Raw genomic sequence first — 26,847 nt, 5'->3', positions numbered from 1 at the left:
GAACATTCGCAGGGAACACTACCCGATCCCCAAGCGCGAGGAAATCACGAGCGAAATGGCAAACGCTCGCATCTTCACCAAGCTTGATGCCTCACAGGGTTTCTGGCAAATGCAGCTCGATGAGTCCAGCCGCCTGCTATGCACCTTCAACACGCCGTTTGGAAGGTACTGCTATAATCGGATGCCCTTCGGCATTATATCTGCATCCGAAATCTTCCACAGAATCATGGAGCAGATGGTAGAAGGCATCGAAGGCGTACGTGTCTATGTGGATGACATCATCATATGGTCGGCGACGGAGAAAGACCATATTGCGAGGGTGAAGCAAGTCTTCCAGAGGATACACCACTTTGGACTCAAGCTCAACCGGGCCAAGTGCACTTTCGCACAGTCCTCTCTGACATTCCTGGGCGACACAATCTCAGAGCACGGGGTGAAGCCGGACGCTGAGAAGATCGCTGCAATTCAGAGCATGCAGCGACCACAGGACAAGAAAGCGGTTCTAAGGTTCCTGGGATTCGTCAACTTCCTTGGTAAATTCATACCCAACCTGGCAGCACGGACAAAGGCGTTGAGGAACGTGACACGGAAGGACACGGAGTTTGCCTGGACCCAGGCTCACCAGGCTGAATGGGATGATCTAAGATACCAGCTGATGGCAGCTCCAACGCTTGCATTTTTTGACCCGGTGAAACCTACCAAGATCTCCACTGACGCCAGTCAACATGGGATTGGTGCTGTGCTACTGCAACAGGATGACCAGTTGGACTGGGTTCCAGTGGCTTACGCTTCACGGGCGATGACCGCCACAGAGTGCAGGTATGCACAGATAGAAAAGGAGTGCCTAGGGCTAATAACAGGAGTGACCAAATTCCACCACTATGTGTACGGTCTCCCCACTTTCATCGTGGAAACGGATCATAGGCCGCTGGTCAATATCATTGACAAGGACCTCAATGATATGACGCCGCGCCTACAGCGCATGATGATGAAGTTGCGCAGGTACGACTTCACGCTGGTCTACACCCCTGGCAAGGACCTTGTGATAGCTGACACGTTATCACGAGCCATGGACGCTGACAACCCGCCACTGGCGTCCATCAATGATGTGGAAGCTCATGCACAGTGGTGCAAGGAGACGCTCCCGGCAACGGATGAGAAGCTGCAGCAAATTCGTCAGGCGACACAGGAGGACGCCACCCTCCTTCAAGTCCTACACAACCTGCAGCATGGCTGGCCAAAGGGGCGGTGCCCACAGTTCCAGAATGTCAAGACTGAACTATCCGTGGTCGATGGCATTATACTGCGGAACGACAGGATCGTCATTCCAATGGCTCTCCGGGCGGACATCCTCCACAGGATTCACGAAGGGCACCTTGGTGCCGAAAAATGCAAAAGGAGAGCGCGCCAATCTGTTTACTGGCCAGGGATTAACGAGGACATCACCAACATGGTGCTCTCCTGTGACACGTGCCAAAGACATCGACCGGCACAATGCAAGGAGCCACTGCAGCAGCATGAGATGGCCACGTCACCATGGGACAAAGTGGGCATTGATTTGTTCCACTCCATGGGCCGCAACTATGTCCTGATCATTGACTACTTCTCCAACTTCCCGGAAGTCCTGCAACTCCCGGATCTCACAGCAGCAGCCGTCATCAAGGCCTGCAAAGAAACTTTCTCCAGGCATGGCATCCCACGGACGGTCATGTCCGACAATGGTCCTTGTTTTGCCAGCTGGGAGTGGACGGACTTCGCCAAGATTTACAATTTCCAGCACATAACGTCGAGTCCCCACTTTCCGCAATCGAATGGCAGGGTGGAGAAAGGTGTCCACATAGTCAAGCAACTCATCAGCAAGGCTGCGGACTCCAAATCTGACGTACACTTGGCCCTCCTATCGTACCGTTCGTCACCTTTGAGCTCGGGACTATCACCAGCTCAGATGCTTTTCAACAGGGATGTGCGGACAACTTTACCAGCGCTACACTTCACCAATCCTGATCACTCGCCTGTCCTGGATCAAATGCGTCAACAGCGCCAAGCGCAAAAGCAGCACTATGACAAGCAGGCCAAGGTACTGCCACCGTTGGCCATCGGCGACACAGTGAGGCTGCGAAACCCAGCTGGGGGTTGGTCCAAAATGGCGGTGGTCCTCCGCCTAACATCGCCACGGTCCTACGTCGTGCAGTCGGATGATGGAACAATGGTTCGACGAAATCGGCGAGACCTTCTGAAGGTCACACCTCGTCCACGGGTCCTTCCGACACTCGATCTGCAGGACACACTGGATCCACAGGACACGGTCATACATCTTCCTGACACCCCAGCAGCAGATGTCCGCACGGACACAAACGACCCTGGATCTCCAAGCCCACTCAGGAGGTCTACACGGATCAGACGTGCACCTGACCATCTGAACCTGTGAACATGGACTGACAAATGCATCGCCCTGCCCTGTTCTGTGTATATACATATATAAACCTAACTCTTTACCTTTGTGTTTTACTACAGCTCTGCAACTACGAAAAAAAAAAAAAAAAAAAAGTGAAGAAGGGGGATGTGGTGATCCTCGCCTGAGTCACCAGGGGGCAGCGCGGGGATACCCATAAAAGGAACGCCGAAGGCCCGCCTCCGCCACTTGGAACCGGAGGGGTTGGAGTGGCAAGAGGTGCAAGAAGCTGGAGGGTGCTAGTCTGTTTGGGGCCTAGTTGCAGAACATTGAAGAGCAGCCTTTTATCAAGTGTAATCTGTAATTTATTGTGGGACACAATAAATCATCCTTAACCTAAAGACGACTTCGAGCATTCTTTCAAGAAGCATAACAGGAGATAGGTAAAGAGTAGAGACGGTAATATTGTCCTGGACCCAGCAGGGGTGAACGAGGTGTTTAAGGGCTTTTATAGTAAATTATACGAGTCGGAATCCCCGGCTGGGGTGGAGGGGATGAGGCGGTTTCTGGATCAGTTGAGGTTCCCGAGGGTGGAGGAGAACCTGTTGGAGGGGCTGGGAGCCCCAATTGAGATTGAGAAAATAATCGAGGGGCTGGAGGGTGTGCAGTTGGGCAAGGCCCCGGGGTCTGACGGCTACCTGGTGGAATTCTAGAAGAAGTTTTCAGGGATATTGAGCCCACTGCTGGTGAGGACATTTAATGAAGCAAGAGAGAAGGGAGTCCTCCCCCCAACAATGTTGCAGGCCTCGATTTGATTGATCCTGAAACGGGAGAAGGATCTGGAGCAATGTGGGTCACACAGGATGATTTATCGACTGAATGTGGACGCCAAACTGCTGGCTAAGACACTGGCCACAAGGATAGAGGACTGTGTCCCGGGGGTGATAGGGGAAGACCAGACGGGATTTGTAAAGGGCAGGCAACTCAAGGCCAATGTTCGAAGGCTTCTAAATGTTATTATGATGCCCTCAGAAGGAGAGGAGGTGGAGGTGGTGGTAGCGATGGATGCGGAGAAGGCTTTTGATCGGGTGGAGTGGAATTACCTGTGGGAGGTGCTGGGAAGGTTTGGGTTTGGTGAGGGCTTTATTGACTGGGTGCGGTTGCTCTATCAGGCACCAGTAGCGAGTGGGCGTACTACACCACAACTACACCACACGAGGCAAGAGTTTCCCTTCTCCCCGTTACTGTTTGCTGTGGCCATAGAACCATTGGCCATGGCATTAAGAGCCTCTAGGAACTGGAAAGGGCTGTTCGGGCCGGGGGGCGGGGGGGGGGGGGGGGGGGGGGGGGGTGGAGCACCTGGTCTCGCTATACGCAGCTGACCTGCTTATATATTTCAAACCTGTTGGAGGGGATGGGGGAAGTAATGCGAATCTTGGGGGAATTTGGCAATTTTTCATGGTATAAATTGAACATGCGGAAAAGCAAGATGTTCACAATCCAGTCATGAGGACAGGAGAAGAGACTGGGAGAGCTGCCGCTCACAATGGTAGGGAAGAGCTTTCGATATCTGGGAATCCAGGTGACCCGGGAATGGGAGGTACTGCAGAAGTTAAACCTATCCCGGTTGACAGAACAAACGAAAGGGGACTTTAAGAGATGGGACATGCTCCCGCTATCACTGGCGGGGAGGGTACAGACCGTGAAAATGACGGTTCTCCCCAGATTTCTGTTTGCCTCCCCATCTTCACCGAAAAGTCTTTTCAAGCGGGTGAATTAGGTTATTTTGGGCTTTGTGTGGGCGGGTAAAACCACGCGAGTGAAGAAAGTGTTGCTGGAACGCAGTTGGGGGGAGGGTGGGTTAGCGCTGCCGAACTTCTGTAATTACTACTGGGCGGCTAATAGAGCCATGATTAGGAAGTGGCTAGTGGGGGAGGGGTCGGCATGGGAGCAGATGGAAGCGGCTTCATGTAAAGACAACAGAGAATCAGTACTGAGGGAGAGCTGCACTGTCAGAGGGTCAGTACTGAGGGAGTGCTGCACTGTCAAAGGGTCAGTACTGAGTGAGTGCTGCACTGTCAGAGAGGGTCAGTACTGAGGGAGTGCTGCACTGTCAGAGAGGGTCAGTACTGAGGTAGAGCTGCAGTGTCAAAAGATCAGTACTGAGTGAGTGCTGCATGTCAGAGGGTCAGTACTGAGGAAGTGCTGCACTGTCAGAGAGGGTCAGTACTGAGGAAGTGCTGCACTGTCAGAGGGTCAGTACTGAGGGAGTGCTGCATGTCAGAGGGTCAGTACTGAGGAAGTGCTGCACTGTCAGAGAGGGTCAGTACTGAGGGAGTGCTGCACTGCCAGAGGGTCAGTACTGAGGGAGTGCTGCACTGTCAAAGGGTCAGTACTGAGTGAGTGCTGCACTGTCAGAGAGGGTCAGTACTGAGGGAGTGCTGCACTGTCAGAGGGTCAGTACGGAGGTGGTGCTGCACTGTCAGAGGGTCAGTACTGAGAGAGTGCTGCACTGTCAGAGGGTCAGTACTGAGGGAGTGCTGCACCGTCAGAGGGTCAGTACTGAGGGAGTGCTGCACTGTCAGAGGGTCAGTGCTGAGGGAGTGCTGCACTCTCAGAGGGTCAGTACTGAGGGAGTGCTGCACTGTCAGAGTCAGTACTGAGGGACTGCTGCACTGTCAGAGGGTCAGTACTGAGGGAACGCTGCACTGTCAGAGGGTCAGTACTGAGGGAGTGGTGCACTGTCAGAAGGTCACTATTTAGAGAGTGCTGCACTGTCAGAGGGTCAGTACTGATAGAGCGCTGCAGTGTCAGAAGCTCAGTACTAATGGAGAGCTTTACAACCTCCTGAGTTGGTGACAGGTTTTATTGTTACAATATGGAAGAGGAAGAGGTAGTGATAATGGAATGCGCAAGAGATGGCAGCAAACTCCTGGAATAATCACCATTTCCTGCGTGTGTGTGGACGTTCAGTGTGGAATGAGCGATTCCTCACCCAGTTGGATAGCTAGCTCACTGCCTCAATAGTGGCCATGATTGTCAGTAAGGCAGGGAGCCCAGAGCAGTGAGTATATGTGTGTTGTGTTTGGGATGAAGGTGGCTCTTGGGTGCAGACGAGGAGGGTATTAACTTTCCTGCCTCCAGTCTGTCTGAACTTTGACCTTCTCTCTCTTTGTCCAGGGAACAATCAATGGGATCGTAGTGGACACCAAGTACCCGGTTCCACTGCCCCTTGCGACCCCGACAAGCAGTCACCCAAGTGGCTCAGGACCTACAACGCAGTAAGTGGCCCCCACTCCCCTAACACTTTATAACCCCTCCTCTCCTCCCCCTTTTGGCTGCTCGCTACCCTTCCCCCATCCCTGTCAATTACTCCCCCAGATAACAGCACCCCCCAAAACACCAAAAATGAACCCTTCACCCAAAACCACTCCCCCCCTCTCTCTGCCTCTCACTGTCTCTCTCTCTTAATTCTCTCTTCTCTCCTTCCACCCCCCCCCCACCCTACACACTCCCTCTGCTGACAGCTTCATCTCTCTGTGACCTTATCTCATATCCCTACAACCATGCCTCTCCCTCCCTCTCTCTGCCCCCTCTCCTTTCCTCTTGTTCTCCCTCTCTCTCTCCTCTTCTGTCCCACTCTTTCTCCTCCTCTTTCTATCCCTTTTCTCTCTCTTCCCCTTCTCTCCCCTCCTCTGTCTACCCCCTCCCTCCTCACACTTCCTCTCCTCTCTCCCTCCCCTCTCTCCCTCGCCTCTCTCCCTCCCTCTCCTCCCTCCCTTTCTCTACCAATCTCTCTCCCCTTCTCTCCCTCTCTTCTCTCCTTCTCCCCTTCTCCCACGTCCCCCTCCTGCTCTGCCTCCTCCCTCTCTGCCCCTCCCTCTCTTCCCCCTCTCTCCCCTCCCTCTCTCCCATCCCTCTCTCCCCCTCCCTCCCTTTCTCGTCCCACTCTCTCCACTCTCTCCCCCTTCTCTGCCCCTCCCCCTATCTGCCCCTCCCCCTCTCTCTCCCTCCTCTCTCTATCTCCCCCTGATCTGCCATCAGTGAACACACGACGAGTGGTGAACGTAACTGAGGCTTTAATACACTAAGCGGAAGGCCTCCTAGCCTCAGATCCCGAACTGAGGCAGCGGCGGAGACTAGCCACCTTTATACCGAGCCCGAGGGAGGCGGAGTCAGCAGGCAGTAGTTTACCACATTACTTATAATACAGTGGCAGTTTACCACAATACACTTAATATATACTACAGTGGTTCAGAGCCAGCAGGGACAAACCCAGGCATGTAACAATACAATAGTACAATATAATACAGTGGTTTACAACACCCCCTTCCCACTCCCCCTCTCTTTCTCCCCAACTCTCTGCCCTCTCTCTCTGTCCCCCTTTCCCCCCATCTATTTCTCCTCCTCAACCTTTGTCCCTTCTTCTCCCTCCTCGCTCTCACCTCGCTTTCCCCCGTCTCTCTCTCTCCCCCCATGCATCCTCCTCTCCCCATCCCTCTCTCCCCCATCCTTCTCTCCCCTTCTTTCTCCCAACCCCGTCTTCCTCTCTCTCTCCTTGAGCCCTTGCTCCCTCACCTGCACCTTTCTCTCTCCTGCTCCCTTCTTTCGACTAATCTGTCCCCTTTCCCTTTCCTGCCCCTTTCCCCCAACTCTCTCCTGTCTCTTTCATTACTCTCTCACCCTCCTGCAAACCCCTCCCCCTTTCTCCCCCTCTCTCTGAGAAAATGGGTGCTTCTCTTTCAAGGCGGTCCTGATTAAGGGGACTGGGTGTTGATTCCCCTTTTTGAGGGGATGCTGCTGGTGGGCTCAAGGTTCAGGGTTAGGGACTGTGTGGCTGGGCTGTGATAGTCACAGATGTTATCGAGCCCTGTGATCTACGACACTCCATTCCTCAATCCACGTCGATTGTGGTATTGCTCTGTCCAATAGGAATAGCTTTGTAAGCAGAATTTCTGCCTGCATTTCTTGCCAACTCCTCCCTGTAATCCTGGGATGCGAGGCCAGTCACAGATCCACTAGCACCAGATCCAGGATCTGCGAACCCGGGCCTGGATGTGCGAGGCCGGGGCCCGCCCTGCTCTGTAGTTGGGAACTGGGATCATCTCCTGGAGTCTGAGGCTTATCCTGGAGCCATCACTCCCCTGCTCCGTGTGATGGGCCCGGGGCTTGGAGCTTGGAGTCTCTAGCAATTGGAGCCTTGGGACCTTCACCGAGGTCTCCCCTCTGCATGTTGGGCCGAAGATCCCTCCTGGAGCCTGGGCCTGTATTCTTGGGCCTCCCCTGCTTTGTGTATTGGACCTGGGATCGCTCCTGGTGCCTTCCCCGGGGCCTGGGGCCTCCCCTGTGTGTGTAGGGCCTTGGGCCTTTCCTGGAGCCTGGCATCTCTCCGATCCTTGTGTCTCAGTTAGACACCAAATTAAATAACTGCCCGTCTATTCCTGCCAGCTCTGTGATTTTCACCTCACAGCTGAGCTCACCACATCCACCACCCAGAAACCCCTCACCTCCTGTGAGCTCGCAACAACTTACTAAATGCTGTCAACTGTCTATGTGGAGCTGCACCGCTCTGGTCAGAATAATATTGATCATTTTCTCACCCTGTACCTGTATCTGTGTGTATGTACCTTTGTGTGTTTGTGTGTGGGGGGTCTGTGTTCTCTGTTTCTCTCTGTCTTTCTTGTCCTCTCCATTTCTCCCTTGCTCTCTCACTCACTCATGCCCACACCTATCTCCTTCCTTCCTGTCTGTGTCCTCTTTCTGCACGTCCCTGTCTCTCTCTCTCTCCGTCCCTCCATGCTTTCCTTCATCTATCTCTATGTCTTTGTCTCTCTCCCCATGTCGCTCTCTCTCACTCTCCATGTCCCAATGATCCTCTTTCTCTCTGTGTCCCCATGTCTCTCTCTCTCCCTGTCTCTTGTCATGCCCCCCTCTCTCTCCTTATCCCTCTTTCTCTCTCTGTGTCAATGTGTTTCCCCCCCTCCCCCCCTTCATCTCCATCCCCCATCCTGTCCCGTTCTCGTTGTCTGGCGTCCATCAGAACCTATCCCAGAACACCCTTCACCTTTGAGGAGTGGTCGAGCAGCGAGGAGGACGACGAGGATGAGGAATATGACGATGATGACCCCGTGGTGACCTTGAGTACCGTTCGCTCCCGGCCCCCCTTCGTGTCTCTCGCTGTCACCCATCCGCCCCCCACTGGCTGGGCGCCATGGTAACTGTTTGACTTTCGTCACTGAGTGTTTGAGCTGAAATGTATGGCAGCCTGATGGGAGCAAACCAGGAGATCGATTTACTCAAAACTCAAAGGCAAACCAGGATTTGAACCAATCCCCAATGAACTCCGACAACATCAACTACCATTTCATATACAGAGATCATAGAGGCAGACAAGGCCATTCACCCTATCGTCCCCTGTGCTGTCTCTTTGAAAGATCTCTCCAGTTTATCCCCCCTCCAACCCTTCTCCATCATCGTTCCAGCAAATTTCTCCCCTTCCAGTAGTTCTCCAATTCCTCCCTATTGAAAGTTCCTGTTGAATCTGCTTCTTCCGCTCCTTCAGGCAGCACCTTCCAGACCCACAACAACTCACTGTATAAAAATTATTCTCCTAATCCTCCCCTTCAGTTCTTCTGCCGAATCTCTTCAATCTGTATCTGTCTGGTTACCCACCCCCCTGCCAAGTGGAAACACTTTCTCCTAACTTACGATATCCAAACCCTCCACCTCAGCATTTTGAATGGCCTCGATTCTACCCCACCCTGAACATTCTCTGTTCCGAGGAGAACAATCCCAGTTTCTCTCAGTCTCTCCCAACATTGACTGAAGTCTCTCATCCCCCTGGGACCAACTCTCCCTGTCCGATACCTTTTCCATCAGGATCCCAGGGATGGATCCTGACCAGATGATGAAACAAATGGAGAATTGCTGCGTCTTGAGGTCTGTGGTATTCTACCTGCCCCATCACCCTTCCCCCATGCCCCCCAGCCCCCCAATCACATTATATATCAAGGGACAGCACAGTAGGGGATAGCACAAATGCTTCACAGCTCCAGGGTCCCAGGTACAATTCCGGCTTGGGTCACTGTCTGTGCGGAGTCTGCACATCCTCCCCGTGTGTGCGTGGGTTTCCTCCGGGTGCTCCGGTTTCCTCCCACAGTCCAAAGATGTGCAGGTTAGGTGGATTGGCCATGATAAATTGCCCTTAGCATCCAAAATTGCCCTTAGTGTTGGGTGGTGTTACTGGGTTATGGGGATAGGGTGGAGGTGTTGACCTTGGGTAGGGTGCTCTTTCCAAGAGCCGGTGCAGACTCGATGGGCCGAATGGCCTCCTTCTGCATTGTAAATTCTATGATATATCAGAGGATGGAGAGAGCGTTGTAGATTAAGAACAATTCTCCCTATCTGCCCCCCACACACGGTACAGGAAGGTATGTTCTTACCCTCCACCCCCCCACCTCCCAGATCTGCTCCCAGACTGGCTACAATGAGGTAAAGTATACTCTCTCTCTCCTCCCCCCCCCCAACCCCCACACCCTCCGGCTGGGTGGCAATCTCGGGCTGGCCTGTTCCGAGAGAGTTAATTCCCTGACCGTCATCTCCAAATCCCCCACTGCACCCATCGGGGAGAGGGGGAGGGAGAGGAGAGAGGGAGTGTGAAGGGGAGGGGAAGAGAGGGGGTGGATGGGGAGTGGGGGAATGGAAGGAGGGTTTGCTGGAGGGAAGGGGAGGGGATGGAAAGGATATGGGTGACAGGTGGGGGGAGGGAAGGGGCAATGGAGAAAGGGAAGGGGGGAGTGGAATTGGGAATGGAGGGTGGGGAAGGGGAGAGTGGAGGCAAGGATGAGGAGAAAAGAGAGTGGAGGGGAGAGTAAAGGAGGGAAAGTGCAGGGAACGGGGGAGATGGAGGCAGAAGGGTGAAGGGTGATAGGTGATGGCAGAGGGCAGTGAGAGGCTGGCAAAGGACAAGGAATAGGGTAGACTGTTCAAGGCACTTCCAAGTGGATTAGCAGTGCTGATTGTACTCTCTGGAAGGGGACTGCAGGAGGGTTGCATGGGGGTGTACAGGGTATCCAGCAAACCCTCCACTTTCCTCATGCGACACTCCCCCTCCGTGTCTAACAGAGTCTCCCTGCTGTTCATAGGGTGATGCAAAGTGAGCAGCCAGTCGAGGAATCGCAGACCATCCAGAGGCCCAGGACCCCAACAGGTTAGTGTCCGCACCATGAAGTGGTGGTAGTGGGGGGACATTAATATCAGCGTCAGGGAACGGGACCAGCCAAGACATTCAGCAAGTGTCTCTCAGCAGTTTGCTGTGATCTATCTTTCTCTCTCGTTATTAATGGAAAGCAAGAGCAAGGAGGTTGTATAAAAGCAAAATACGACAGATGTCTGGAATTTGAAATAAAAACAGAAAATGCTGGATAAGTCCAGCAGGGTCTGAGAGAGAGACAGAGATAACAGGCACGATTTAATGCAAATGTTTCCAAGTGTGGTAGCGAGCGGGAGCTGCCGCAAGTTTCATGACGCTCAACCCAGCCAGGCTGTCATTGGTATCAAACGTTAATTAGTGCACTTTTTAAAAATAAGTTTAGAGTACCCAATTCATTTTTTCCAATTAAGGGGCAATTTTGCGTGGCTAATCCATCTACCCTGCACACCTTTTGGGTTGTGAGGGCGAAATCCACGTAAACACGGGGAGAATGTGCAAACTCCACACGGACAGTGACCCAGAGCCGGGATCGAACCTGGGACCTCAGCGCCGTGAGGCAGCAATGCTAACTACTGCGCCGGGCGTGCTGCCACATTAATTAGTACACTTAACAAGGCCCCATGGGCATCACGCCGCAAATGATGGTCCCAAATGATTCGCCAGGACCTTGCCCGCCAACAAATTTAAACCGACCCTGCAGAGTAAACACCACACAGCTCAATCAGCCCCCCCCACACATGCACACACACAGATACACTGACACTTACTCAATCAGCCCCCCCACATACACACACAGATACACAGACACTTACTCAATCAGCCCCCCCCCCCCCACATACACACACACAGATACACAGACACTTACTCAATCTGCCCCCCCACACATGCACACACACAGATACACAGACACTTACTCAATCAGCCCCCCCCACATACACACACACAGATGCACAGACACTTACTCAATCAGCCCCCCCCACTTACACACACACAGATACACAGAAACTTACTCAATCTTCCCCCCCCACACATACACACACACAGATACACAGACACTTACTCAATCAGCCCCCCCCCCCCACATACACACACACAGATGCACAGACACTTACTCAATCAGCCCCCCCCACATACACACACACAGATACACAGACACTTACTCAATCAGCCCCCCCCCCCCACATACACACACACAGATACACAGACACTTACTCAATCTGCCCCCCCACACATGCACACACACAGATACACAGACACTTACTCAATCAGCCCCCCCCACATACACACACACAGATGCACAGAAACTTACTCAATCAGCCCCCCCCACTTACACACACACAGATACACAGAAACTTACTCAATCTTCCCCCCCCACACATACACACACACAGATACACAGACACTTACTCAATCAGCCCCCCCCCCCACATACACACACACAGATACACAGACACTTACCCAATCAGCCCCCCCCCACATACACACACACAGATACACAGACACTTACTCAATCTGCCCCCCCACACATGCACACACAGATACACAAACACTCAATCATCCCCCCCCCACATCCACCCACAGATAAGCCAACACTTACTCAATCATCACCCTACACACACACCCACACACAGATACACGCATACTCACTCAATCTCACCCCCACACACGCACATACAGATATACACACACTCACTGAATCTGCCCCCCCCAACACAAACACATACTCACTCAAACTCATCCCCACACATGCACATACACAGATATACACACACACTCAATCTCCTCCAACACATGCACACACTCTTACTCAACCCCCCCAGATACAAACATACACAGATATACACACACTCAATCTCCCCCTACAGATACACACACTCATTTAATGTACCCACACACATGCATACTCACATGCACACACACCCACTTACTCAATTTCCCCCCACCACACGCACAGATACACATCTACTTATTCAATCTCCTCCCCCCACACACACAGATATATACACTCTCACACACACATATACACACACATTCACTCAATCTCCAACCCACACACACACACTCACACACACACTCACTTGATCTGCCCCCCACACACGTACACTCACACACACACTCACTTGATCTGCCCCCCACACATGTACACTCACACACTTACTCAAACTCCCCCCCGCACATGCACACACACAGATGTATGCACACTCACTCTCTCAATCTCTCACAAACACACACACTCACTCAATCTCACCCCCACATACGCACACACACAGATATGCACACACTTATTCAATCGCCCCCACACAAGCACACATACAAATACACACACACCTTACTTAATCTCCACCCACACACACATACACACAGGTATACACACACATTTACCCAAACTCCCCCCACACATGAACACACACAGGTATACACACACTCACTCAATCTCACCCCCACACACGAAAACACACAGATTTACACACACACATTCACTCAATCTCCCCCCACACACGCACACTCACAGATATACACATTTAATCTCCAACTCACACACTTGATATGTTGGGTAAACTGGGTCTACGAGGACTGCGTTTACTGCAGCAGTGAGAGAGACAGGCCTCCAACACTTGTAGAAATGCAACTCTATTTTATTGAACTACCAACTGTTAAACATACTTGAACTGTGGGTTGACACTATGCTGAGTTGACTGGAGACCTGAGGCTAGCCTGACCAGATTATCTTGCTACCAAGATGGTGGATGTTTGTTTCTGTCTCAGAGGCTGGATCCCAAGAGAGCGGGAAAACCAGTGCCCTCTGGCTTTATAGTGGCCGTGTCCTGTCTGGTGATTGGCTGCTGTGTTCTGTGTGTTAATTGGTCATCCTGTGTGTCAATCAATGCCTGTCTGTGCACCATCATATACTTGTGTCTATATTATGACAACACTCACACTCTTACTCAATCTCCTCCCACACACGCACACACATGGATACACACACTGACACAATCTCCCCTCCACACACAGATATACACACACTTATTCAATCTCCTCCAACACATGCGCACACACACAGATACCCGAACACACACAGATACACACACTCATTCTCACCCCGTACACGCGCACACACACACACAGATACCCGTGCACACACAAATACACGCATACGTTCGCTCAACCTCCCCATACTCATGCATGCATACAGACATACACACATTCACTTAATCTCCACCTCACAGACACACACTCACTACACACACTCTTAATCAATCTCCTCCCTCGTATGGATACACACACTTACACGGTCTCCCCTCCACACAGATATACACACTCAATCTCCCCAAACACAACGCACACACGTACAGATACACACACTCACTTAATCTCCTGCCCACACTCCCAAAAACACAGTTACTCAATCTCAACCACACAGACACAAACACACAGATATATACACACTCACTCAATCTCTCTCCCGCTCACACGCATGCACTCAATCTCCCCCACCCCCACACACACGCACACTCACACACACATAGATACACACACACTTATTCAATCTTCGTGCCCCCACACACACACAGATATTCATTCTCTCATTCAATCTCACCCCCCACGCACACACATAGATACACGTACACTTACTAAACCCCTCCAAACAAACAGATACACACATACACACACACTTACTCAAGCTCCCCCCCCAGACATGCTCACAGATACACACACACACACTTAATCTTCTCCCCACACCCACACTGACACAAACATACTTACTCAATCTCTCCCACACACAGATATACACACACTCACTCAATCATACACACACCTAATCTCCCACACACACTCACTCATTCACATTCATTCACAGAGTCCTACCCCCCACCGCAGACCCCACTGCACCTCTCCACCCGTCCCACTGCCCGGAGATGCACAACTTTCCTTTCCAGACTGCCCTGAGCACAGTCACCGCCACTGGTATTCACCGCTCCTCCAATCAGAAACTGTTTCTCTCTTTCATTTGCTGCTGATAGGCTCACTAGTCTCTTGTGAAACATTTCACTTCTTCCCTGCATAACTGGTGTTTTGAACAGTGGGGTGAGGTGGGGGGTGGGGGGGGGGGGGGGGAGTGGGTGAACATGGAGGGTCTTGGCAGACCCCAATGCGACCGCAGGCCGTCAGTTGGACAGTGCTGATATATTGACGTGGCAAAGGTGCAAAAATGAGCTTCCCCAGGATAGTCCCAGTACTGAGAGGCTAAATAGATCAGGGAAGATTCAACAGACTCAGATGCACTGTGGGTTGAGCTGAGTCATGTCTTTACAATTCTGAAAGGTTTCGCTAAGATCGATGGAGAGAAGATGTTTCCACTTGTGATGGGGAGGAAGGGGGGCCTAGAACAGGATGGCACAGTGGTTAGCACTGCTGCCTCACAGTGCCAGGCACCAGGGTTCGATTCCGACCGTCAGTGACTGGCTGTGTGGAGTTTGCACTTTCTCCCCGTGTATGCGTGGGTTTCCTCTGGGTGCTCCGGTTTCCTCCCACAGTCCAAAGTTGTGCGGACAAGGTGGATTGGCCATGAACAATTGTCCCCGATAGCGGGAATGAATCCAGAAGAATCACTCAACTCTCGGGTATGCTTCATCATCCCACGGTCCAAAGATGTGCTGGTTGGGTGGATTGGCCATTTTAAATTGCCCCTTAGAAATCATAGAATTTACAGTGCAGAATGAGGCCATTCGGCCCATCGAGTCTGCACCGGCTCTTGGAAAGAGCACCCTACCCAAGGTCAACACCTCCACCCTATCCCCATAACCCAGTAACCCACCCAACACTAAGGGCAATTTTGGACACTAAGGACAATTTATTATGGCCAATCCACCTAACTTGCACATCTTTGGACTGTGGGAGGAAACCGGAGCACCCGGAGGAAACCCACGCACACACGGGGAGGATGTGCAGACTCCGCACAGACAGTGACCCAAGCCGGAATTGAACCTGGGACCCTGGAGCTGTTAAGCAATTGTGCTATCCACAATGCTACCGTACTGCCCAAAGTGTCATGGGATGTGCAGGTTAGACTACGGGATTATAGGGATAGGGCAGGGTGGTCACGGATGGAGGCATTTCTGGGGTCGGTGCTGACTTGATGGGCTGAATGGCCTCCTTCTGCATTGGGATTCTATGAGCACTAATTGCTTAGCTCGCCGTTCATCCACAAACAAAAAAGTTTTACATAGAACATACAGTGCAGAAGGAGGGCATTCAGCCCAACGAGTTTGCACCGACCTACTTAAACCCACACTTCCATCCTATCCCCGTAACCCAATAACCCCTCCTAACCTTTTTGTTTGAACACTAAGGGCAATTTAGCATTGCCAATCCATCTAACCTGCACGTCTTTGGACTGTGGGAGGAAACCGGAGCACCCGGAGAAAACCCATGCAGACACAGGGAGAACGTGCAGACTCCGCACAGAGTGACCCAGCGGGGAATCGAACCTGGGATCCTGGCACTGTGAAGCCACAGTGCTAACCACTTTTGATTGTTTCCATTTTAATAAGCGGAGGTGCATTGTTCATAAGGCCATAAGCCGTAGGAGCAGAAGATGGCCATTCGGCCCATCTACTTTGTTCCATCATTTAATGAGATCATGACTGATCTGATGTGATAATCCTCAACTCCACTTTCCCATCTTATCCTCATAACCCTTGATTCCATTACTGATTAAAAATCTGTCTATCTCAGCTTTGAACATACTTAACGACCCAACCTCTACAGCTCTCTGTGCTAAAGAATGCCACAAATTCACGACCCTCTGAGAGAATAACTTCCTCCCCATCTCTGTCTGAAATGGGCGACCCCCTTACTCTGAGATTATGCCCTCTGGTCTTAGACTCTTCACACGAGGAAACATCCTCTCAGCATCTACCCTGTCAAGCCCCCTGAGAATCCCGTATGCCTCAGTAAGGTCGCCTCTCATTCTTCTAAACTCCAATGAGTATCGGCCAAACCTACTCACCCTCTCCTCATAAGATAATCCCTCCATACCCAGGATCAACCTTGTGAACCTTCTCTGGACTGCCTCCAATGCAGGTATATACTCCCTTAGGTAAGGGGACCAAAACTGTTCACAGTATTTACCAATCCCTCGGTTTTGGTGTGATCCTATTCCTCTTAAAACCCCACCCCACCGCAAACTCGAAATAGGATGAGCTCAAAGGGTTAGTTTATTACACCCATTGAAAAAACAGAAGATGGAGGATCCGCAGTGATGCCGCCCCGCCTCCCTCCCCCTGCCCTGGCCACACACACTAAAGAGGGAGAAGGAGGAAAGAAGGTTTTACATACAGTGGCCACAGAGACAATCAATTTTGCTTCCTGCATAATTGGTCCAGAATCAAAGTCCCACAAGTGATTTCTTCGCGGAGGTGGACGGGCTGAGAACCTGTGGTGTAAAATTTGCTTTTCTAGTGCTGTTGGCTTCACGATGTGAAATAGGCAAATGGAGATGAATCAGTTTGTAGATGATGGTGCAGAACCTTCAGCGAGGGCGGGGTAGATGGGAATAATTTATTCGGCTTGGCCAGAGCTCCTTCCGCATAGCCTGTTCGTTGTTTGTTGAGGGGTCTGGTCATTGTCTTCGTAGGCCCCCTTACTCCACTGGCAGCCCTGCTTCATCAAACACAATGTGGCCTTTCTGTAGCTCCCTTTGAAGTTGGACTGTGCAGTCCCTGGGAGTCTGTTAGGAGCTCCTCAGATATAATGTGTTGCAACTTTTCTGAAACTGCAAACTGGCTCCTTTTGTTCTGGTTACTCGGAGATGATAATTCACAGGCAGAGGGCTAGCCTTCTTAACGGCCTTTGAGACTCAAAAGGCACAGCTTAAATTTAAGTAATGATAATGAGGATACATTTTTATTAAAATATGCCGTCTTGGATTCTGTTCCGTCACGTGTTGATACATTTAAATGCAGATGAGGGGGCAGGGAGGGGTGCTGGATAAACATGAGGGAGAAAGAAATGGAAAAGTGTGGTGGTGGGGTGGGATTAAGTGAGTAGTGGACGAAGACTCAAGTCGAGCATGAAGATTAGCATGGGGCAGATGGGCCGAAAGGCCGTTTGTAGGTCTTGTAAGAGCCTGTGTATTTTTTTGCCCTTAGATTACGAGACCACCTCCCCGGATCTGCCAGCCAGTGATCCAAACGCCATGGTGACCCTACTCCGCGAGGGGTATAAGCTGCAGGACATCCACAAGGCTCTGGGCATCGCTCGGAACAACCTGGAGATCGCACGGACCATTCTGAATGAATTTATCTACAGCTCTAACCTCGCAAACCAGAGTTGAGGTTTGGGGGAAGGGGTAGGGAGGGAAGCGAGGGATGAGGCGGTCAGGCACCACCCCCCTCCCCTTCCTCCCGCCCCTCCACCACCACCCCTGCTCTCGGCACTCCTGAATGATAACACCTGCTTCTGAGAGAGAGGAGGGAAGAAAGAGAGAGGTGTGCTCGGGGAGGTAGAGGTATTGTTGCTGGGCTAGTAATCCAGAGACCCAGAGTCATGCTCTGGGGAGCTGGGTTCGATTCCTGCCTTGGAAACTGGTGAAATTTGAATTCAATAAAAACAAATCTGGAATTAAAACTCTAAAAGAATGACCATGAAACCATTGTTGATTGTTGTAAAAACCCATCTGGTTCACTTAGTTCCTTTCGGGAAGAAAATCTGTCGTCCTTATCTGGTGTGGCCTACATGTGACTCCCAATCCACAACAATGTGGTTGACTCTTAAATGCCCTCAGAGATGGGCAATAAATGCTGGCCCAGCCAGCGACACCCACATCCCATGAACAAATAAAAAAGAAAGATTATGAGGGGCATGGACAGGGTGGATAGGGAGCAGCTGATCCCCTTCGTTGAAATTTCATTTAGGAGGGGACACAAGTTCAAGGTGAGGGGTGGGAGGTTTAGGGGGGATTTGAGGAAAAACAATTTTACCCAGAGGGTGGTGATGGTCTGGAACGCACTGCCTGGGAGGGTGGGAGAGGCGGGTTGCCTCACATCCTTTAAAAAGTACCTGGATGAGCACTTGGAATGTCTTAACATTCAAGGCCATGGGTCAAGTGCTGGCAAATAGGATTAGGTAGGCAGGTCAGGTGTTTTTCATGTGTCGGTGCAGACTCAATGGGCCTGAGGGCCTCTTCTGCACTATTGTTCAGTGACTCTGTGATAACTGGACACCAATGGATTGATTCATTCTGGAGCCTTTGGTGGTGGCTCCACCCTCACCCACCATGCTTGCGCCCCATTCTGATTTTGCTGATCGGAATATTCCCATTGGAAGATGTCCCTGTTCGTCTCACCGAGCCGCAGGGGGTCCCAATCTCCTTCACAGACCCGCCTCCTTCATACCCATGTTACATCACTCGGTACCCTCACTGCCTCAGCTCATCTGCTACTGTAACTCCCATCCATCTCTCTGTGAGCCCCAGACTTGACTATTCCACCACATTCCTGCCTGGTCTCGGCGCATTGCCTCCTCTGTACCCTCCACCTCATTCAATAGTCGGCTGCCTGTGTCTCAACTCGAACTGAGTCCCTACCTCCTTTCATCTCCTGTTGCTCACTGAATTATATTGGCTCCCAGTCCATTGTCATGTTAAAATTCTCATTCATGTTTTCAAATCCCTCCACAGTCTCTCTCTCTCTCGCCCTATCTCTGGAACCACTTCCAGTCCCTACTCTTCCTATCTACATAACCTCCTCGAGACCCTACAACACTCCCTATCTCTGTAATCTCCTCCAGCACCTACAACCCTCCCTATCTTTGTCACCTCCTCCAGCACCAACAACCCTCAGAGATCTCTGTCTCCTCTCGCTTTAGCCTTTTGTGACTGTGTGTGTGAGAGAGTGACTGTGTGTGTGTGAGAGACTGTGTGTGAGAGTGACTGTGTGTGTGAGAGAGTAACTGTGTGTGTGTGTGAGAGAGTGACTGTGTGAGTGAGTGACTGTGTGTGAGAGTGACTGTGTGTTTGTGTGAGAGAGTGACTGTGTGAGAGAGTGACTGTGTGTGTATGTGAGAGAGTGACTGCGTGTGTGAGAGAGTGACTGCATTTGTGTGAGAGAGTGACTGTGTGTGTGTGTGAGAGAGAGTGACTGTGTGTGTGTGAATGACTGTGTGCGTGTGTGAGAGAGAGTGACTGTGTGTGTGTGAGGGAATAACTGTCTGTGTGAGAGAGTGTGTGTGAGAGAGTGTGTGTGTGAGTGAAAGTATGTATGTGTGTGTGAGTGTGTGCAAACGTGTTTACGAGTGAGTGGGTGTGGTTGTATGCGAATGTTAGCAAGCCTCTCGGTGTGTAGCTGTGCATCAGTGTGAATGTATATGTGTATGCAAATCCGTGAGTGTGTGAGCATGCATGAGTGCGTGTGTGTGAGTGTTTATGTGCAAGTGAATTTGAGCATGTGAGTGTGAGTGAGTGTGAGATTACCTCCTCCCTCTTACATTGAACTTGGTGGCATCTTCTGTCATTGTACCTGAGACATGATGATGGTGGGGTGAAGTACAGAGGTGGGGGAGGTGTGGGGGAAGGGCGGTGGTGTGTCTGTGTGGGGGAAGTGTGGGGAGAGTTGAAGGCACGTGTAGAAGTTTGGGGGTGGACTGTTGCATTGACAATCTCAGGCACTTTGTAAATACCTGGGGCACATGCAGTATAATTTATTTTTCAGCAGTGTAGGGAGATATGTTACACTCGCACACGGGCCCAACAGCAGTGTTATAGAATCATAGGATCCCTATAATGCAGAAGGAGGCCATTCAGCCCATCGAGTCTGCACCGACCCTTGGAAAAAGCACACTACTTCAGCCAATGCCTCCACCCTATCCACATAACCCAGCAACTCCACCCAACCCTTTGGACACCAAGGGGCAATTTAGCATGGCCATTCCACCTAACCTGTGCTTCCTCTGGGAGGAAACCGGAGCACCCGGAGGAAACCCACGCAGACACGGGGAAACTCCACACAGACAGTCACCCGAGCCCGGAATTGAACCCGGGACCCTAGAGCTGTGAGGCAACCATGCTAACCACTGGGCTACCATGCTGCCCAATTTACAGCTGTCAGGTTTGAGCCATCCAGCAGGAGATTTACCACTTGGGTACAAGATTCCAAGATGACCCTACTTGGGTGGTTTCAGACCCGATTGTATATTCTGTCATAATATCCACTCATGTATATAATGAGGTGCAGACAGGTAGTGATTGACACACAGGATGACCAATGAATACACAACACAGAACAACCAATCACCAGACAGGACACCACCACTATAAAGCCCACAGGGCATTAAGACTCTCCCTCTCTCGGGACCCAGCTACTGAGACAGTCAGAGTGCACAAGCTAGTGAACACTATCACCATGCGGTAGCTGGGAAGTCTGGTCAAGCCAGTAAGAGGACATCAGTTAGATTAGTAGGGTGTCAACCCACAGCTGAACATGTACAGCAGTCCACTAGTTAAATAAAACAGTGTTGGATCATCTCCTGTGTCAGACGTCTGTTTCTAGCTTCACTGCATCCAGTTGCAGTCAACGTCGAACCAACCTGCCGAACATATCATATTCTTCCCAGCTGATTCCGCAAATTCAGCTTCTTGTAAAACAAGTGCCCCTTCTGAGGCTCAAACTCACGACCTTCAGATTATGAGACTGACGCGATGTGTACTGTGCTAACTAGGCTCTCACTCACTACCGAGGGACATGCTGGCGCCCGAGAGGCTCAGTCCTCAACATATTTTTCAATTGTGTGGAATGCGAGGATGTAAATGTGTCCTGGTGAGATTGCTGTGTCACTGGTGCCCTGGTGACAGTGCAGTGTGCAATTATTCTGTGTTTGATTGTGTGCGCCTGGTAACTGATCTATGCTCACTGTGCTTGATTGGTTTAACCCGGCTGATTCCTCAGATCAAAGCAAACGGTCACCGCAGAAGCGATTGGAATCTGAACTGTAAGCCCGAATGTAGATGTTTTGTGATTGCGGAGATATTTTAAAGAACTGTAAATAAAACCTGTCACACATTACGAAACTGGTGTCATCCCTACGTAACTGCAAGGAAAATCAAAAGCTGAAAATATACAACAGGTGGAGCTGTGCTTGCGTCATTCGAGTAACATTGAGACATTTAACAAGATGAATCCCCTGTAGGTCTTGTATTGCACCTTCTTGCTGGCTGTTTGCCGTTCATATTTCAATCAAACGTATCATGGAATTAGAAAGCAGTACACCACAAGAAGAGGCTCTTCAGCCCACGGAATCTGTGCTAGCTATTTAGAAAGGCAGTCCAATCAGTCCCACTCCTCCCAACTCTCTCTCTGCCATTCCTGCCATTTGACCTCTTTTGATGATTTATCTGATTCTCCTTTAGAAAGCTTCTGTTTTGCATCGACACACACACACACACGTGCATTCATGCACACTCATGCACGCACACACTCATGCACTCACACACATGCACCTACCCACATGCACATACTCATGCACTCACACACACACTATGCCTTCTCACACTACATACTCACACACGCACTTACAACACTCACACACACACACACTCATTCACACGCACACACACTCACTCCCTCACACATACTCACATGCATTTAGACTCACACACGCATTCTCACACTAACATACTCACACACTTACACACACTCATGCGCTCACTCACTTACACTCATGCACTCACTCTAATACACACATACACACACACATTCATGCACTCACACACATGCACCCTTGCATGTGCGCACCCTCAAACTCACATGCTCTCCCACGCATCCACTCACACACTTATTCAGGCACACACGCAATCACTCACACGCAATCACACACACTCATACACACACATATGCACTCATAAACGCACTCCCACGACTACTTACACACGCTCATGCATGCACACACATCCATTCACACGCACTTCCACACACATTCATACACTCACACACACTCATGCACGTGCACTTGCACATACACTCACATATTTACATGCACTCACATACATGCACTCACACCCACACACATTCACTCACATCGCTCACGCACATGCACTCACACACACTCACATGCATTCATGCATACTCATGCACTCACACGCACTCATTCATGCACACATGCTCATTCACACACACATGCACCCACACTCACACATATTCACGCACTCATACACATGCACTCACACACCATATGCACTTGCACACACACACACACACTCACACTCACATACATTATCACACTCAGATATTCACACATATTAGCACTGATTAGCACTCATGCACATTCTCACACAATCACTGACACACACACATGCACGCGCACTCACTCATTTACTCACACACTCACACTTACAGGCACTCACACACATTCTCACACTCACTTACACACATACTCACTCATACACACTCACTCTCACACACACATATGCACTCACACACACATAAACTCACACGCACATGCTCACACACACTCGCACGCACTCACACACATGCAAACACTCACATGCACTCACACGCACACACCTACCCACGCACACACACTCACATTCATTCACACAGACATTCACACATGCACTCACACACATGCTCTCATATGCACTCACACACATTCAAATGTACTCGCGCGCACACACTCACAGACACTCAGTCATACTCAATCTCTCATGCAGTTACACTCACATTCACACACACTCACATACACTTACACATACACTCTCACACACTTATATGCACTCACACACTCTCGCACACTCCCACTCACATACACTGTCAGGCAGTCCCTTCCAATTGCCAACAAGAAATTGAGAAAATTCCAAACAGGGCGCGATTCTCCCAAACCGGGAGAAATCGTAAGGCTGGCGTCAAATCCGGGCGGGTTTGACGCCAGCCCCCCCCCTCCCCGACCGGGAACCGATTCTGGTCCCCGGTCGGGGCTAGTATGCCGCGGCCGTAAACTCCGGCATCACGGGCTTAACGAATTTCGTTAAGCCCGCTTGCCAGAGTTAGCGCCGGCTGACGCGTCACATGACGATCGCGGGCCCACCGATCGCGGGCCCATGGCACCCTTGGCACGGCCGTGGTACTGCCGTGCCAATCGGTGCCATGGTTTTCAAAATCGGCACTTTACGGCCGTTTTTACGAACGGCCAGACCAGGTGTGTTTGCCGTTCGTAAAAACAGCCGTAAAGGGCTTGGACTTCGGCCCATCGGCCAGCTGAGAATCGCTGCTGGCCGTAAAAAAACGGCAGCAGCGATTCGTGTCGGGAGTTGGGCGTGGGGGGGGGGGGGGGGAGAATAGCGGGAGGGCGTCAGACTAGCGTGGCCGTAACATTTTACGAACCCCGCTATTCTCCGCACAGTCGTGAGTGCGGAGAATTGCGCCCTGTATATTTCAAAGCCAAAACAATACCCATTATGTGACCCCTTTATCCACAGTCCGTCAAGGTCAAGAGATTTCCAACTTCTTTAAAACTGCTTCATAACCTTTTCTTGTACAAATGCTGGTTGCAATTTAATGGCCGCTTAAGCGAGAACGTGATAAGACCATTAAATCGCGGGAGAGGCCAAAATCAAAAACCACGCCGGGCGCCGATCTGTTTATGATCTAACCAGCCTATTCCCTTTCGCAAAATCAAATTCCCGCCTTAATGTGATAAGAAGCCAACTGGGGCCCAACCAGAATGAACCCCAGCTGAATGAATTCCAATATCCATTGTCTCACAGGGGCTGAAAGGATACCACGTTACCCTGGTATGTAACCCAACCGTGCCCAACCAGGCCCAACGGGCTACACTGGGGACAGCAGGCATCTTCCGGTTCAACTGGGCCTGGATGGGCTGCGGCTCGGGCGATGCAGATGGCATGGTGCCGTCCTGTACTGCCCGCTGCCCAACAGATGCGCCAGGGACAGGCGATGGGAGTCTGAGGTGCTGCAGTGTTCTGGCAACTCCCCTGTGAGAGTCACTAGCACCGGCTCCATCACCTCTCCACCCCCCCCCCTCCCCCCGCCCCCCATAGTGCCCGATGGCCCCTCGACTACTCCATGGGATGGGGGTGCAACGGATCTACCCCTGGGGCTCCCGTGCCAACTGCCACAGCCGGTCCTGGAAGTCCGCTGTTGTCTCGGCCAGGCTCTGCATTTTCGGCACGGTGGAGCACATAGAGTGGACGATCTCTGCCATTCGGTCCATCGAGCCTGCACCGGCCCTTGGAAAGAGTACCCTACTTAAGCCCGCGTCCCCACCCTATCCCCAGTCACCCCACCAAACCTTTCACCACTGAAGGGCAATTTAGCATGACCAATCCACCTAACCTGCACATCTTTGGACTGTGGGAGGATTCCGTAGCATCCGGAGGAAACCCACAGATACACAGGGAGAAAGTGCAAACTCCAGACAGAGAGTCACCCGAGGCCAGAATTGTACCTGGGATCCTGGAGCTGTGAGGCAGCAGTGCTAACCACTGTGCTACCATGCCTCCTTCAGTCTTGGATTGAGCCAACTGCACCTGCAGGTGCTGAATTCTCGCTGACAACCCCTCCTGTCCCTGACTCTGTGACTGCATCTCCACTATAGATGGGACTATCCATTCCAGAAGCCAGATACCCGTCTAGACGGCAGCTAGTCCCTGGGTTTGGCCTGCCCTCTGACCGTCCGCTCCCTCGGCAGTCCTTACCTCCACCTGCTGTAATGGAACATGTCTGTGGTGCGCACCATGGAGTGACCCAGTAGCCTCTTCACTGAAGTGCCCAACCGAGGTGAGTGTCTCTGGGATGGTGTTGAAGACAGCTGTGACGGGAAATGAATGTCATCATTGGCCTCGGGCTCCGGAGTGTCCTGGGTCTCTGGCCTATGGCTCGCTTCAGTGTTCTCATCGCTGTCCAGTGCCTGGGGCTCTGGCTATGGCTGGGGGCGGGGACACCAAAAGGGCCCGTCACATGAAGCAGCTCCTACAAGACAAGACAAGAAGCATGATTAGACCGTGGGCCGGGGGCAGTGGGGGTGGTGGAGCCAGGAGGGTGAGGGTGATGTGGGGGTGTGGGGGGGGTGTGAGGGTGGTGATTGCTGTTTTTGGTGTTCGATGTCAAGCCAGATTTCTACCAAACGACTTATGCCTTGTCCAAATCAGGATCTTTATTAAATCACACATGGTAAGATAGCGATCTGTTACAGAGCAAGTTATCATGGAGTTTCTTTGTACTCCCCTGGAACTACCCCTCAACTTGACTGCCTTTTGTACGTTATAAGCCACCTGCCGATCACTGGATATGCCCATGTGCCTTGTCACATGATCCCTGTCTGGAGACCGCATAGTGGATCTGTACTGCCACCTGCTGGTTGGAGGTCGCACCACCAGTCATCTACAATATTGCTTACATGCATATCACCACAGTATTGGGGGGCGGTGGTTGACACATGTATCATGGGAGGCCGCAACTCTGCAGGGTCTCACTTCCTCGCCCGAAGTTGATCTCCACCCCGGCGACTGCCCTTTCCTCGGGCCCGCCGACCATGTCCAGGGCTTTCTGCTCTGCCGCAGTGAGGGGCCATAGGTCCAGCAGCCCCCCTCCAGTCTTTTCCCACTCCCAGTGGTTCTGGATGGCCTTCTCCTGGGTGTGGGTGGGAAACAGAAAATGCACAATGTAAGGTGTTAGACAGTCTGACCCATGCACCCCAGGAGGTGGGTAGCTGGTGGCTTCCATGGTCAGCTCATGGGTGCTGGCATATGGTGCAAAGTGGGGGTTCAGCCGACCTCTGGGTGTTGCGGGAGGTTACAGGGGTGTGGAAGGGGGTTGGTGGCAGGGGCATAGTGCTCACCCTGGCCGTCCTGAGGAGGTTGAGCAGTTTCTTCTGGCACTGCTGGCCAGTCTGGGCGGTGTTGCTTAGAGCCTCTGCCACCTGCGCTCAGGCATGGTGAATGGCGATGGCTGGCAGCCTCCTTCCCTGACCGGCATACAGGGTGGCCCACCTCTCCTCCATGGCATCCAGCAGGGTCTCAATCTCGGCATCCATGAACCTTGGTGCCTCTCTCCTCGCTGCCATCTTGTCGGCTGGGATGGTGTGTGTGGGGAATGCAGTGTGTATCTGCAGCTGAAGCTTGTCAGCCTCCTGAGTGTCAATCGCGAATCCGGCGAATCTGGCGCCGTTTCTCATTGGAATTGATTGTTTTCCATGTGGCACCGGTGCTAGCCCCTCAATGGTCACTGAATCG

General features: G+C 51.6%; 1 protein-coding gene across 5 annotated transcripts in view; it reads left to right on the top strand.

The window, feature by feature from the left end:
- LOC119974787 (E3 ubiquitin-protein ligase CBL-like) overlaps positions 1-18,212 on the top strand; it is a 103,758-nt gene extending 85,546 nt beyond the window's left edge. For 3 of the 5 annotated variants that reach the window (XM_038814041.1, XM_038814038.1, XM_038814039.1), the window contains 4 exons: positions 5,573-5,673; positions 8,433-8,606; positions 10,537-10,601; positions 17,756-18,212. In XM_038814041.1, the coding sequence (XP_038669969.1) occupies positions 5,573-5,673; positions 8,433-8,606; positions 10,537-10,601; positions 17,756-17,940 (525 nt within the window). In that variant the 3' untranslated portion in view covers positions 17,941-18,212. The remainder of the gene's footprint in view (positions 1-5,572; positions 5,674-8,432; positions 8,607-10,536; positions 10,602-17,755) is intronic. The other 2 variants (XM_038814037.1, XM_038814040.1) reach the window with 2 other exon arrangements.
- The last annotated feature ends 8,635 nt before the right edge of the window (positions 18,213-26,847 follow it).

This window comes from Scyliorhinus canicula, chromosome 12 (assembly GCF_902713615.1).
Source record: "Scyliorhinus canicula chromosome 12, sScyCan1.1, whole genome shotgun sequence".
In the NCBI taxonomy this organism is placed as follows: Eukaryota; Metazoa; Chordata; class Chondrichthyes; order Carcharhiniformes; family Scyliorhinidae; genus Scyliorhinus; species Scyliorhinus canicula.
This window is presented reverse-complemented; position numbering and strand designations above follow the sequence as displayed.